This window comes from Octopus bimaculoides, chromosome 1 (genome assembly GCF_046866305.1).
Source record: "Octopus bimaculoides isolate indiv1 chromosome 1, ASM4686630v1, whole genome shotgun sequence".
NCBI classification, from domain to species: Eukaryota; Metazoa; Mollusca; class Cephalopoda; order Octopoda; family Octopodidae; genus Octopus; species Octopus bimaculoides.
The window spans coordinates 112219919-112237163 of NC_142928.1; the positions used below are offsets into that span (position 1 = coordinate 112219919).

The 17245-nt window shown below is 33.7% G+C and overlaps 1 protein-coding gene across 3 annotated transcripts in view; it reads right to left on the bottom strand.

Annotated features, from left to right (window-relative positions):
- The window catches only part of LOC106877988 (multiple epidermal growth factor-like domains protein 8), a 695248-nt gene that overhangs the window by 621217 nt on the left and 56786 nt on the right, over positions 1-17245 (bottom strand). For all 3 annotated transcript variants that reach the window (XM_089356139.1, XM_089356136.1, XM_089356146.1), the window contains exons 3-4: positions 3689-4844; positions 1367-1527 (exon numbers count right to left, since the gene is read on the bottom strand). In XM_089356139.1, coding sequence (XP_089212265.1) covers positions 1367-1527; positions 3689-4844 — 1317 coding nt within the window. The remainder of the gene's footprint in view (positions 1-1366; positions 1528-3688; positions 4845-17245) is intronic.

A 17245-nucleotide genomic window follows, 5' to 3' on the forward strand; every position in this document is an offset into this window, starting at 1 on the left:
TCACTCTCTCTTTAATGACCTGATGACCCAGAAGCTCTTCCATTACTTTCCATTACTTTCACAAACAGCAGTAACTTTCGTCAGCTGAATACACGTCACTGATTGATTAAAATTATCCAAATACGACAACTTTATCCAAAGTTTCAAACTGTTTAGTTTTTAAAAATTAATTAAAAAATCTGTGACTGAGATTGAAAAGATCCATGTACATGCATATACATATAGGCGCAGGAGTGGCTGTGTGGTAAGTAGCTCGCTTACCAACCACATGGTTCCAGGTTCAGTCCCACTGCGTGGCACCTTGGGCAAGTGTCTTCTACTATAGCCTCGGGCCGACCAAAGCCTTATGAGTGGATTTGGTGGACAGAAACTGAAAGAAGCCCATCGTATATATATATATATATATATATATATATATATATATATATATATATATATATGTACGTATGTATGTGTGTGTATAAGTTTGTGTGTCTGTGTTTGTCCCCCAACATCACTTAACAACCGATGCTGGTGTGTTTTCATCCCTGTAACTTAGCGGTTCGGCAAAAGAGACCGATAGAATAAGTACTAGGCTTCCAAAGAATAAGTCCTGCGGTCGATTTGCTCGACTAAAGGCAGTGCTCTAGCATGGCCACTGTCAAATGACTGAAACAAGTAAAAGAGTAAAGAGCATACACTCACTCACAGAACCAACTCAATCACACGAACACATACACTAGACTATATATTTGTACATGCACATGCACCTATGTATGTGCATGCACAGATGCTCACATACACATCTACCCTATTCTTTCCTCCCCCTCTCCACATAACATCCTACACTCATAAATCTTTACTTGATGACAAGTAAATCCCAGCAGATCTGAGACAGAACTGACCTTGAACAAAAGGCTGAAACCTTAAAGAATTCATGAATGGCTAATGCACATATACCCACAAGCAAATATATAAGCAGTTATGCAGGTGTACACGCACAACCACACATACATATATGCACATGCACACAGACACAAACTCTTTGCTTGCTTTCACCTTCACCCTTACCTCATCTATAAACACACATCTATATACACACATACAAACATACATACACACAAGCATAAGACCAATTCTCGGACAAACTCAGAGCAGACCTTAGAGAGAGAGAAAGTCACTGAAAAGGTCATGAACAGCAACAAACGAAATTTGACTAACAAACAACCAGTTGATTGATTAGCCAGTTGGTTAGATATTTAACCAATTGACTAACAATAAAGTAGTAATATTAAACTAGTATGCGTCTTATTATTATCAGTATAATAACCCTCCCAAGATACAAGGTTTCAAAAGCATATTTCTAATAAAAGCATTTACTACTTACATGTGAACTAGCTATTAATGAGGGTACTTTGTAAGCAACCAGATCACCAAGAACACGGCCCGCATATCCTCCTGCTATTAATAAGATATTGCCATATGCAACTGCTGCTGAATGACCAAAGCGTCCTACCTTTGGCATGTTAGATGTCCTAAATTCCTCCACTGAATTTTAGAAAATACAGAAAATATTTTATAAAATACAAATGCAAAATAATAATAATATTGATGATTTGTTACATAAATATAAGTTCCCATTATGTTTAAGAGAGAAGAAAGAAAATTTGCAATACCAATATCTTTTCTAGAGATATTTCTAATGTAAGATAAGCATTTACATTTCATGTAAGCACTTAACTTAGATTGGAAATGTAATGAATGAAAATTGGAACACTTAGTTTGTTAAGAAATCACTTATTTTTAGTGTTATTTGATTAGTGCTGAAAAAAAAAAGCATCATGAAAATCACATTATTTTATAAAATTATTAGTATTTGTTTACATGAATCTTAATTTTAAATTATACAGGAAATATGAAACAGATTTCGAACAAACTGTACAGTAGCGCTAACACAAAAATATAACAACCATATAACACAAGCTATCAACATGACTTCAAACTTCACTTTGTGTTATTCCCAATTGAAATACCTATTACCTACTGTTCAGTTATGTAAGTCAGTTCGATATGGTAATGATATAATCTGATGGTACTACAATTCATAATATGCAAAATGTTATGAGCATTTATAATAGACTGTAACAAATTGCAAAGCAATTATTTACTTACTTATTATTTCACTAATTTGTGTGTATATATTTTTCTGAATATAAATTCTATCCAGCTTAGCATTTCATTGCATTATGACATCTTTTAAATGCATTTTCTATTTCACTTTGATTCTATTATGATGGAATTGTCTTTTTTTCAACGGACAATCTTGGATAAAATTTATTGCCAAGCTGATACAACAAAGAAATTTAAAATGCTTTAATTCTGAATGATACTATTCACAGAATGATACTATTCACAGAATGATACTATTCACAGAATGATACTATTCACAGAATGATACTATTCACAGAATGATACTATTCACAGAATGATACTATTCACAGAAATTCTGAATGATACTATTAATTGTTGCTTGAAAAGCAAACTTATTTATAACATATTCAGAAGGCTGCTTCTTACAAAAAAAAATTATAAAAATTTTAAAGATCCCAAAGAAAAAAAACTACATACATATAAAGTCTAAAATCTATAGTAAAAAAAGGCACTGTGAATGCCATTAACAAATGGTTTTCTGATATTCTACAAGCTAATATGACTGTGAAGTTAAGAAATTCACTTCACAAATATGCAGTTTTTGGTGCACTTCCAAATGCATAGAACTTTGGGAAAGTGTCTTCTTCAAAAGACTTCAATCAAACTAAAGTCTTGTGAGTGAAATTTGTAGACAGAAACTTAGCCTATGGTTGCCTGTAGCAGGGTTCACTCTGTTGCAAGGATTTAGGTCAGATCTCTGGACTGACAATAACTTCTTTTCCCACCTATTTCAAAGGCTATGAAAGGGCCTGCTCAAAAGATTAATTTAAATACTGACCAACAAGATGACAATGTATATCTAACCAAGTGTTTTTTCCTTGGTAAAAACACTTGACACTTGAATATCTAGTTCACAACAGTTGTAAATAGAAACCAATATGAAGCACAACTCTCAACTATAAACAACAGTAACACTGTATAATTTGGAATGTTTCCTTAGATTGCAGAGCTGAGCTCAAATCTTATTCATGATTTGTAATAATTGAATAATTACCTGAAATACTATTATATTAAAGACAAATCAAAAGACAACATCCTAAAGACTTCCTGGTAATGAAATTTAAAGACACAATCGGTGCCATGACTGTAAACTAAAAACTGGTTTAAAATCAATCAAATATATTACTTTAAAAAAAAGTTGGATTTGATAATAAAATTTTGTGCAGTCTAAATTAAGAAGTTGTTGTACAACTCTGTATGGAAATAGAAAACCGTAGCTGAACTTGTCTGATGAAAGATAGTACAGAATCTCATATGAGAATACAAGAAATTTGGTTTCATAATCTATTGTAAAACTGAGGGAAAAGTATCACCTTTCTTTTATATGCAACTAAACATGCACCATTATATCAACTCAGTCATTATTCTCAGTTAAAATATATGTATTCTATTTACTTCTTTATGGTTTTATTCTGAAATTAGAAGTTAGCAATATATTGCTATACATTCAAACAGTACAGTAAAATTTTACCAAAACATAACTTGCACAGTTACTTACTTTTTGACATTATTCGTTCTTCAAGAGCTCCATGACTAACCCAAGTATGGCATCCAATATTGTATAAATATAATTCACCATCATAGCAGATCTTCCAATCATTATGTACATGTGAGTTTCCTCCAAAGATTACAAGATAGTTACCCATTAACACAGCAGAGTGATGTGCAATTACTCTAGGCCGATGTTTGCTTTGGGTGTAAGGATGAGCCATTTTTGACCAGTATCTTTCCTTTAAATGAAAAGCATGAAGGCTATTTGTACGTTGACTAGCAGAAGCACTTTCCATCCAGAAACCTCCAAAAACTAAAAGAGAGTTTGATTCTTGGTGAAAGACAGTAGTATGGCCAGCAAGACGTCTCATAAATGTTCTTCCACCTCTGATTTTAACATGTTCCCAAACTCCCGAGGTTAAATTTACCCGATACATATCTGAAGAAAATGATCCATTCATAAGAAGTCCTCCAAACAAATACAACCAGTTATTCACTCTTGTTAAGGTATGACTTGTCAAACTAGGTGGAGTATGGCGATTTTTTTCAGATATAAGATACCAATGACCTAAAGTAGTGTTGAACACCCAGAGTTCATCAGAGTATACTCTAGTTGCTATGATTCCACCATAAATATATAAACAATCTTCAAATTCAGCACCAGCATGTCCATAACGAGGTACAGGCCATGGAGAGGTTTTTGAGACATTTTCCCACTGATTGGTGTTAAAGCTGTAATATAATAAATCATTAACTATCTTATTTAATGTAAAACCACCAAATATCCATAAACTATTTGACTTTGGTACAAAAATACCAATATGGCCAGTCCTAGGTGTGAAAATATTACTTGACTTTGACAAAATATACCACTGCCCTTGCCCACTGTCATTCTTTAGCAACAGATCACAGTTTGCACCAACATAACCATCATCACAGATACAACGTTCTTTGTTGGTATCACATTTTCCATGACCATGACATAAATCAGTACTACATGAGCGCTTCTCACAGCCTTTTCCTGTAAACCAGAAATGACAAACACATGTATGATTTCGGCAGTCTCCTTGCTTACTGCAATTATATGGACAATCTGTTATAGTGTATGTTGCATTGAATCCCTCTAAGGCATGGTTGTTATCACTGTACAAATGTATCAACATCTGAAATAGAATACAGAATTAAAACATAATTTTTTAACTGATATATATGAATAAAACTTGAAACTGGAAAATAAGAAATTCTACAATAACATCTGTGCAACTGTTAAATATGAAGGTTATTTTATTATTATATTGAAGGACATAGAGAAGTTTATGTTATCGAATTCAGAAAAGCTAACGGGGTAGGTAGAGCTATAAGGTTCGACATGGAATTTACAGGTGATTACACATACTGTTGGAACATATAGAAGCATATATTGTACTGTGGAATTTAGAAAGATACAGAGTACAGACAGTAAGAAAATTATCAAAAGATGTACAGTATTCTAGATGAGAAGAATCTCAAAACAATCAGTACTGATATATTTCTTGATTCTGGAAGATAAAACAATTTTTATAATGCTAAGAATATAAAATTGAAAATCCAAATATGTAACAAATGGAATTGTTAACAAGAAGTATTGTGGTTTTTCTTCCTTTAAATTTTAGGTTTGTTAAATATTAGAAGATTGACAATTAACAAATGGAGGATTCTGTGAAAAATATCATGAATGAGACTGATGGTTCACAATTATTAAGGGATGTATATCAAATTTTGTGTTTGTTCTCTAGCTATTTTACAGATACTCAAACACATAACATCCAAAAAAATGATTGTCATCTTCTTCAAATTTTCCTAGCTATCAGATACCATTTAATTTCTAACATATGTAAGGCCTCTAACTGTACAAACAGTTCCTCCAGAATTAGAGGCTACTGTATGGAGTAGCCTCAAATTCTTCTATACAGTACAAGTTCTCTTGTACTGTATGGAGTACAATTGCAACCCCAGATATGTTTCAAGGATGACTGCAAGAGAGATATGAAGTCTCTTGATAAAAGTGTTGAAAGGTAGGAGGATACTGCTAGAGATCACTCCCACTAGAGACTGGAACAAGTCAAGAGTTTGCAAAAATAAGGAGCAGTTAAGCCTTACTGATAGAGTAAAGCAAAATCAACAGAAAAACAGCACCAAGAACAAACAGGCAGTTAATGCCTTCAAATGCCAGGACTGTTGCTCATATGTGTGCCTCCTTCATCATAGCAAACACTACTCTGCCAGCAACACCAAAGTAAGGCTTTCTAGGTTTATATCCATTGTCTGATGAGAGTAATGGACACCTCCCTAGGGAGCAAACATAATTTATATAAAAATATAAACTGTAATATATTTCTAAGGATAAGGAATTAATTAAAATTTTCAAATCATAGATGCCTTCATTTTCCAACTATACATATAAACTTTTTTAAAAATGCCTGTTTGACTGACTGGAACAGTGATCTCTGAATAAGCACTACAATCAAACCAATAAATCTGCAAAAGGGCCGTTTCTATGAGATCCTCTTGCTGACTACCCTGGTAAAAAATGACAATTACATCACAGATGTGTTGTTCTCTCTGCCTTTTCTATCACCACATTGGCCTATGCAAGTAGGAGCTGCCTGGTCTCATCCCACCCTCATTCAAGTACTCCAGACTCATTTCTCCTCCTCTTCCACCCACACATTTACGTGTATGTGTGGCAAGATGAGGAGAAATGAGTTTGGTGTACCTGAGTGGGTATTCCCTGTTCTTCCTTTATAGGACATCAGATTTCTGGAATTCCTTCCTTGTAGCTTTTTTCTGCAACCATCAATTACCAACAGAAGTTAAAAGTGAAACATCAACCACATCAATTTCCCTAGACTCAGAGGGCCAGCAAAGGCCTCTCTCTAAACCAAAGTAATATTTTTTTAAAAACATATTTTCATTATCAAATACAAATTTATTATATATTTGTTGGACATTTTGTGCAATGAATACAAATTAAATCTTTACTTGAATTTTTCCAGTTTTCAAGTAAATTTCCTGAACTTTGAAAATATTAGTGAGTGTTTCTAATCTATCCATTTTAATCCATAACAAATCTTTCCACTTCTGACAATGTGTTATATTGGGTTGTCAGATAAATTCATTCATTTCTTGATATTTGCATGAACACAAAAAATACTTTTATTGTAACATTTTATGTTTCTTTTTTGTAGTTCAATTGTTCCTCTACATCTTTCATTTATTGCTTTTGAAATTTGAATAAATTTGAAATTTGAAAACAAAATGAGCATTTTTGACATTTGTTTCTCTTCACTTTTAATCAAGATACCAAAACTGCTCAAGACAGGATTCTTTCAGCTTCCATAGCTTCCTTGTGTCTCTTGGTCCATCAACCACTTACTCTGAAATCACTAATCATTAATCTATATTCAATAGTACATTTATCCCCACCAAAGACTTGCATTCATTTCTGTGAGTCTATCATGTTTTCTGGTGAATATGAAGTCAGTCTCACTTGTGTTTGCTTTTTGGAAAGTAATCAGGTAGCCAGTTAGCTCCCTTAACCCTTTCGTTACTATATTTCTGACCAAAATACACCCCTCATGAGTTTCAATTAAATTCTAAAATAATCATGAATTTCTAGTCTCATTAAACACCTGTAACTTATTTATTTATCAACATATTAATGTGATATTTGGAACATAATTAAAGAAAGGGTTCTTAATCAATTCTATTGCATAATTTTTGTCTCTGGGGTACTGCTAGTGTCTCTCACATGTAAATATTGGTTCAGCTTCACAAATCATACTCGTTTATAATACTGGAAATATATTCATCACCAAAAGGTTCCTGATCGCTCCAGTAATTTGTTATTCTGGCTAACTGTCTAATACCCATAATAATATTTATGGCAAAAAATGCCCGTATTTCATCTACAGTTGCAGGAAACCACAAGCTATCTTTTTTTTTCCGGTTTGTTTACATTCTGCGTAACGGTTTATTTCCGCAGTAATCATTTCAAACAAGCATGAAAAAGAAGTCTAAAGGTTTCGCTTCCTGAGAAAGACTATGGGTAGACCCTGTTTCCTCAGAAAAATTGTTAATAAAAATATTTTTAAAATCTTTTTCTGGTGTAAAATCATCCTTGCTGTCGCCGTTGCTGCTTTCAGAATCGCTGCTTTCAGTTTCGGATACAGAAATATCCGATTCATTATCGTTCACTAAGTGCTTTTGTAGCTCATTCATTCTTTTCTTCGATATCTCCATACCTTCTGTTGAAAAACCTTCAAATTCGGAATCACTGCTTGATAGCATGAAACTTCTCTCCATCTTCAAAGTGGAAAAAAATCGACGCCGCAAAAAATGTGGAAAAAAATCTTCCAAAATTCACTGAGTTCAAATATCACGCCAAACAATGTCGGAGACAATAACTCAACTGTTTGCAAAGTGAAATCAGGTGTTTTAATGAATGTACTAACGAGATTTGGGTTCAAATATACATTTAAATAACAATGGGTACGCTCAGCCGTCTATGGTCAGGTTAGTCTTATGAACCAAAAGATTTTTCGGACGGCTACGGCCGGGTTAGTAACGAAAGGGTTAAGGTAATATTGCAAATAGGTTATTTGCATCAGAGAACATCAAGAACTATGATCCTTCTTCATTTTTCATACCATATCCATAGCCACCATGTGTACTGAAGAGGTTACTCTTGTATTAGATAACATGTCCATAAAAGTTGCCAATCATGATAATCAGCTGTCATTTGTTATAAACAACAAGAGGGCCTCATAAAATTGGTCTTTCTGTCCATCTATCAGTGATGACTGTGAAGCTTATGTAGATATATGTCATACACATATTATCCATGACCAGCCTGAGCTTAAGTGTTCTATTGCACTCTTTTTATATCCTGGAGTTGGATAAATAATTTAACAAAACAGGGGGAAAAAAGTATTCACATGATGCACTACGAGTACTGTTACACGAGGTTAAATGCTCTATGCCAACAGCTCATAGTGAACTGCCTACCAATCAATTGCTCACCATGAGCTGCTGACTGTTCTTTATTTTATAGCAATGTGTCAATCCACTTTTAGTCAGTTGAGGGGTGGTCGGAATACTTCCACAACATCTCCCCTCTTTAGAATCATTCTCCTCTTTTGAGAATTAAACTCTGCTCAGAGTTTTAATATCTCTTACGCTTAGGGTTTAAATCCAGCATTTCCATTGTTTTCCATTTTCTGGTGCTAAGATGTATAGTTTCAAATTGTTTGAGTGTTGGTACCTCAAATGTGTCATACAATGCTTCCATGGGGATTTCATTTCCTGTGACTGGTTAATATGTCTTTTATGTTTGACATTTTTTTCCTTTTACCAGGAAGAACATTCTTCCAATTTGTTTAATGATTACACCATCCTCCCAGTTTTCTTTACCATATCTATAGGTTTTAAAAAAACTTTGTCACCTAACTTGAAGAATTTTGAAGTATATTTGTTGTTCACCTTTTTTTCTATTTTCACTCAGTATCAGCTTGTCAAAGACAGAGCTAATCTTTTTAGTTAACATCAATTTTGCGGGTGACATTCCAGATGAGATATTTGGATCAGTATACTCTAAAAAATTGCTGAAGTGTGAAGTCATTCATTACTTCATTGTTCAACTTTATCAATGCCCTCTTGAAAGTGTCAACAAAATACACCATTGTCTATTTGATTAAAGATAATACGGCAGAATGGTGACATATTCGATAACAAACATTTTACAAAATTTTCTGAATTCATCTGAAGTAAAATGAGTTCCATTATCAGACACAATGGTATCAGGAATACCATATCTGGCAAACAATTCCTGAAAAAACTTACTGCAACTGCAGACGTCAGCTTTTTACACTTATGCACTTTAGGCCACTTTGAAAAACTACCACAGCAAGGTAGTATGAACCCTTAAGTGAACCTGCAAAATCAACATGCAGTCTCAACCATGGAATATCTGTTTTTGGCCATAGTTGCCATTTAGTGGTAGGTACTTTTGCAGCTAGAGTAACGCCCTTTGCATGCTTTCACTAATTCTTCAATGTCACGGTCCATTCTTGGCCAATACACATTAATCATTTCATTCTCAAAATCCCTGGGTGACCAATGTCAAATTTCTTTAGTAATCGTTTCTGTAGTGTGGCTGACACTACAACTCATTGTGCGTACATCAATATATTGTCACACATTGAGAACTGGTTCACATTTGTGTTGCACATATTTTTATCTCTTTTAGTCTTTAGCATTTCTTTCATTTTTTTATGAATTGATCGTTTTTTGCTTTTAATTTTATGGCTTGTAATGTGACTGGAAGTTCATGAATGACATTACACAAAACATTTTTAATTTCATTTCCTGCTTGCAACACAGCAATCACAGTATTTTCAAATGGATCAGCATTTTTAAAATTAGTCTTGATACACAATCAGTGTGTCCTAATAGCTTAGATGGTATATACTCCATCTTAAAATCATAGTTTAATAATATAGTACCCCAGTGTTGCAACCTATTAGCAGTAAGGGTAGAGATTCCTTTTTTTTTTTAAAACCATATATAGATAACTAGCAGAGACACCCGGCCTTGCTCGGGATTAAAATGGCATAGATTTTTATTGCTTTACTTGTTTCAGTCATGTGACTGCGGCCATGGTGGAGCACCGTCGTTGGTGGAAGAAATCAACCATAGGATTTATTCTTTGTAAGCCTAGTACTCATTCTGTCAGTGTCTTTTACCAAACCGCTAAGTTACAGGAATGTAAACACAGCAACATCAGTTGTCAGTACGCCATAAACTTAAAGCTTATATAAAAAAATACCATTAGTATTATTATTTACATGATTGTAAAATACAGCGTCGTATAACAAAACCATTTGCACCGAAAGCATATATGTATATGTGTGTATATATATATATATATATATATATATATATATATATGCGAGTAAAAATAAATACAAAAAAGGTGGGTTTTTTTGTATGATTGTGTATAGAGGAATATATTATTTTATTTAAAAGAGTTCCAACACTGTCTGTTTTTTATGTTTTATTTATATTCCTGCAGAAACAATGTGGGGGTAAAGAATATGGAATATACAATATATAATATAATATACAATATATAATATAAAATAAAATAAAATAAAAATGGATGGCACCATGAAAGAAAGTATTGAATGTAGATGAAATATTGAGTGTTCAATATAAAGGATCAAATATATAAATATAAATATATAAAGGCGACTCGAGTTTCAGGGCTATTTCCCTTCGTCATGGCCGGTATGACAGACTTTAACAGATTGTAATAAGTTGGCTGGTTTTCTGTCTTTTATACCAATTCCTTTGGACAGCAGCAGTAGGTGTTTGGCTATTTTTAGAATTGATGTCAAATCTATTTTTAGAAATGATGATATTTTAATTTATTGTTTTATGTGGGTTGTAGGGATAAGATTTTTAAACCCCAGTAGGTGTTTGGCTGTTCTTAGAAATGATGCCAAATCTATTTATAGAATGATGATATCAGAGAGATTTTTTGTGTTTTGGTTACAGGGATAAGATTTTTAAACCCCAAGTAAGATGGATTTAATCATTGTTTGTTAAGAGTGGGTTTGAATTTCTTAATAAAGTTTTTTTCTTTGCATTTTCTTTCAATTTCATTCCGGTTGTAAAGTTTATGGAATGGAAATATAATAAAAGTTTGATGACCACGTGTTGCCAGATGGTTACTCAGTGGTATTTGGCGGACTTCTGGGTTTTTAATCTGCTGTCGATGTACCCGTGAGCGTTCCGATAGTGCATTACCTGTCTGGCCAACGTACAGTTCTTCACAATTAGGGCATTTGATGCAGTAGATTAGATTTCTACTTTTGCAGTTCATGTTCGCATTGGTGAATATTTTCCGTTTTTGTGTTCATATATGGGCCGGTATGGATTGATCGGCATGTGCCGCATCGGCTATCATTGCATTTGGATACAGTGAATGTTTGATTTTTGTTGCTGAGGTCAAACCTTGCCTTTGTTAATAGCTTTTTCAAGTTTTTAGGTTGTCTCTTACTTAGAGTTATATTTTGATCTGTAATGATATTTCTCAATTCCTTGCTTTGTGCAAGGATCGGTAAGTTCGCTTTGGCGATATTAAAGATGTTCTGGTGGCATGGATTTTGTGTCACTATAAATGGAATGATCTTTTCCTGTTTGTCTCTTCTTTGTGGTGTCCTCAGTTGTTGTATGGGTATTTTCGAAGCCAGCTGAATACCATTTTCTATGAGTAGTGATGGGTATTTTTGCTTCACCAGAAATTCTTTCAGTTCCATCAGGCGTTGATTTCTGGTCTCTATATTCTCTACAATAGTACATATTCTCCTGGCTAGGCAGTATGGTATGTTGCGTTTTGTATGGGGTGGATGGCACGATTTAAAGTTCAAGTATTGGTGTGTGTCTATGTGTTTGTAATATATATCTGTGGTAATGGCGGTGTTCTTTTTAATTACCATTATATCTAGAAATGGTAATTTGCTACTGTTCATCTCCTTTGTAAATTGGATGGATGGGTGTAGGTTGTTCAGGATGAACACAAAAACAGGGAAAATATTCACCAATGCGAACATGAACTGCAAAAGTAGAAATCTAATCTACTGCATCAAATGCCCTAATCTACTGCATCAAATGCCTTTTTTTTTTTAAAACCATATATAGATAACTAGCAGAGACACCCGGCCTTGCTCGGGATTAAAATGGCATAGATTTTTATTGCTTTACTTGTTTCAGTCATGTGACTGCGGCCATGGTGGAGCACCGTCGTTGGTGGAAGAAATCAACCATAGGATTTATTCTTTGTAAGCCTAGTACTCATTCTGTCAGTGTCTTTTACCAAACCGCTAAGTTACAGGAATGTAAACACAGCAACATCAGTTGTCAGTACGCCATAAACTTAAAGCTTATATAAAAAAATACCATTAGTATTATTATTTACATGATTGTAAAATACAGCGTCGTATAACAAAACCATTTGCACCGAAAGCATATATGTATATGTGTGTATATATATATATATATATATATATATATATATATATATGCGAGTAAAAATAAATACAAAAAAGGTGGGTTTTTTTGTATGATTGTGTATAGAGGAATATATTATTTTATTTAAAAGAGTTCCAACACTGTCTGTTTTTTATGTTTTATTTATATTCCTGCAGAAACAATGTGGGGGTAAAGAATATGGAATATACAATATATAATATAATATACAATATATAATATAAAATAAAATAAAATAAAAATGGATGGCACCATGAAAGAAAGTATTGAATGTAGATGAAATATTGAGTGTTCAATATAAAGGATCAAATATATAAATATAAATATATAAAGGCGACTCGAGTTTCAGGGCTATTTCCCTTCGTCATGGCCGGTATGACAGACTTTAACAGATTGTAATAAGTTGGCTGGTTTTCTGTCTTTTATACCAATTCCTTTGGACAGCAGCAGTAGGTGTTTGGCTATTTTTAGAATTGATGTCAAATCTATTTTTAGAAATGATGATATTTTAATTTATTGTTTTATGTGGGTTGTAGGGATAAGATTTTTAAACCCCAGTAGGTGTTTGGCTGTTCTTAGAAATGATGCCAAATCTATTTATAGAATGATGATATCAGAGAGATTTTTTGTGTTTTGGTTACAGGGATAAGATTTTTAAACCCCAAGTAAGATGGATTTAATCATTGTTTGTTAAGAGTGGGTTTGAATTTCTTAATAAAATTTTTTTCTTTGCATTTTCTTTCAATTTCATTCCGGTTGTAAAGTTTATGGAATGGAAATATAATAAAAGTTTGATGACCACGTGTTGCCAGATGGTTACTCAGTGGTATTTGGCGGACTTCTGGGTTTTTAATCTGCTGTCGATGTACCCGTGAGCGTTCCGATAGTGCATTACCTGTCTGGCCAACGTACAGTTCTTCACAATTAGGGCATTTGATGCAGTAGATTAGATTTCTACTTTTGCAGTTCATGTTCGCATTGGTGAATATTTTCCCTGTTTTTGTGTTCATATATGGGCCGGTATGGATTGATCGGCATGTGCCGCATCGGCTATCATTGCATTTGGATACAGTGAATGTTTGATTTTTGTTGCTGAGGTCAAACCTTGCCTTTGTTAATAGCTTTTTCAAGTTTTTAGGTTGTCTCTTACTTAGAGTTATATTTTGATCTGTAATGATGATGATGAATGATATTTCTCAATTCCTTGCTTTGTGCAAGGATCGGTAAGTTCGCTTTGGCGATATTAAAGATGTTCTGGTGGCATGGATTTTGTGTCACTATAAATGGAATGATCTTTTCCTGTTTGTCTCTTCTTTGTGGTGTCCTCAGTTGTTGTATGGGTATTTTCGAAGCCAGCTGAATACCATTTTCTATGAGTAGTGATGGGTATTTTTGCTTCACCAGAAATTCTTTCAGTTCCATCAGGCGTTGATTTCTGGTCTCTATATTCTCTACAATAGTACATATTCTCCTGGCTAGGCAGTATGGTATGTTGCATTTTGTATGGGGTGGATGGCACGATTTAAAGTTCAAGTATTGGTGTGTGTCTATGTGTTTGTAATATATATCTGTGGTAATGGCGGTGTTCTTTTTAATTACCATTATATCTAGAAATGGTAATTTGCTACTGTTCATCTCCTTTGTAAATTGGATGGATGGGTGTAGGTTGTTCAGGATGAACACAAAAACAGGGAAAATATTCACCAATGCGAACATGAACTGCAAAAGTAGAAATCTAATCTACTGCATCAAATGCCCTAATTGTGAAGAACTGTACGTTGGCCAGACAGGTAATGCACTATCGGAACGCTCACGGGTACATCGACAACAGATTAAAAACCCAGAAGTCCGCCAAATACCACTGAGTAACCATCTGGCAACACGTGGTCATCAAACTTTTATTATATTTCCATTCCATAAACTTTACAACCGGAATGAAATTGAAAGAAAATGCAAAGAAAAAGACTTTATTAAGAAATTCAAACCCACTCTTAACAAACAATGATTAAATCCATCTTACTTGGGGTTTAAAAATCTTATCCCTGTAACCAAAACACAAAAAATCTCTCTGATATCATCATTTCTATAAATAGATTTGGCATCATTTCTAAGAACAGCCAAACACCTACTGGGGTTTAAAAATCTTATCCCTACAACCCACATAAAACAATAAATTAAAATATCATCATTTCTAAAAATAGATTTGACATCAATTCTAAAAATAGCCAAACACCTACTGCTGCTGTCCAAAGGAATTGGTATAAAAGACAGAAAACCAGCCAACTTATTACAGTCTGTTAAAGTCTGTCATACCGGCCATGACGAAGGGAAATAGCCCTGAAACTCGAGTCGCCTTTATATATTTATATTTATATATTTGATCCTTTATATTGAACACTCAATATTTCATCTACATTCAATACTTTCTTTCATGGTGCCATCCATTTTTATTTTATTTTATTTTATATTATATATTGTATATTATATTATATATTGTATATTCCATATTCTATACTCCACATTGGTTCTGCAGGAATATAAATAAAACATAAAAAACAGACAGTGTTGGAACTCTTTTAAACAAAATAATATATATATATATATATTATACACGTAAAAGCACCCACTACACTCTCTGAGTGGTTGGTGTTAGGAAGGGCATCCAGCTGTAGAAACTCTGCCAAATCAGACTGGAGCCTGGTGTTGCCATCCGGTTTCACCAGTCCTCAGTCAAATCGTCCAACCCATGCTAGCATGGAAAGCGGACGTTAAACGATGATGATGATGATGATGATATATATATATAATTCGAAAACATGAACAGTTTCATAACATTGTTTACAAAATAATAGCTGATCGTTTGCGAAGGATCATATCTACAGTGAACACTTAGGATTTTTGCTCTGGTAACTTCTTCTCTCTCCCATGTTCACGCACGACCAGCTATATGTCGCTATGAGTAGAGCAACAGATTCAGCAAATTTGGAAATTAGTTGTGGAGAAACGGAGAATATTGTTTATATTGTGTATCACTCACTAAAAAAACGAAATTTAAAAAATCTGTTATATCTCTCCCTCTCTTTACACTGTCGCTAGAAGGGGACTTAACTCATGCTTCGACTTGAAAATTGTTAGAAGTTATGGTTTAAAATTATTTTTAATACAGAAATTCACATCTTAGGAAGCAAAAAAAATAATAATAAATGGCCGATTCTGGGCATTTTCGACCATGAGGAATCCATTGGTGCGACTCCCAGATTGCTATCTTGTAAGTATGGATTTCTATAGATGCAACACACACACACACACACACACACACTCACAAACTCAGCTTTACAATATGTACTGATAACGGACGATGGTCAATTTGTAGTCGAAAACTTCTACCATGTAAAAATGTATGACACTTTTTAATGGCAAAAGTAATCGTTAGAGCCTCTTTTTAAATTTGGCTGCAATTTTTTTCTGCTCATATCAGAGAACATGAGGCATGAACCACCACCTTCATGTTACCATCTTTATATTTATGTAGCATTACTGCTCCAATACAGTACTCAGAGGCATCTGAAGCTACTACAATCTCTGAAGCAGGATCAAAGTGTGCTAATGACAAATCAGATATTAATATTTTTTTAATTTTGTCAAACATCTTCTGACAGTTTTCAGACCAATTCCACTTTACATCTTTTTTTAATAGATTATTTAGTGGAGCTCTTACCGTATGCATATTTGGAATACAATTTTGGTAATAATTTGCCAGTCCTAAAAAAGCTTGTAAGGTTGCTATATTTGTCAGAGGGGGCATGTTTGTAATTGCATCTGTCCTTGACGGACCTGGTTGACTTCCATTTCTGTCAATGATTTGTCTTAAATATTTTATTTTCCTTAAGAAAAATTTATACTTTTCTTCACTCAAAGTAAAGTTGTAATCCCTAATTTTTTTCAAACACAAGCTCAACAAGCTAATCCCTGGATTTGCTTTTAATGAGCATATCATCCAGATATGGAATTAAGAATTCACAGTCCACTAACATTGCATCCATAACCTATTGAAAAATCACTGGTGTGAATTTTAAGCCAAATGGTAACCTGTTATATTTATATAGTCCTTTGTGTTGATTGTTAAGTATTTAAAGCAGTCATTGTCTACTCTAATTTGTAGGTACACATCAGAGAGATACAATTTAGAAAATATCTTACCACCATTTAATTTCACAAATATGTCTTCCAGAGTAGGTAGCGGATAGTGGAACATTTTAAGACATTCGTTTAAACCAGTGGAAAAATCACCACACACTCTGATTTTATTATTCTTTCTCTTAATGTACACAGTTAGTGGTGCCCATTGAATACATTCCACTTCTTGGATAACTCCAATTTTTTTAGTTTCTTTAAATTTATCTGTTCTAACACTGTAAAAGGTACAGATCATTTTGGTTTAAATACTGGTATAGCATTTTCTTTTACTTGAAAT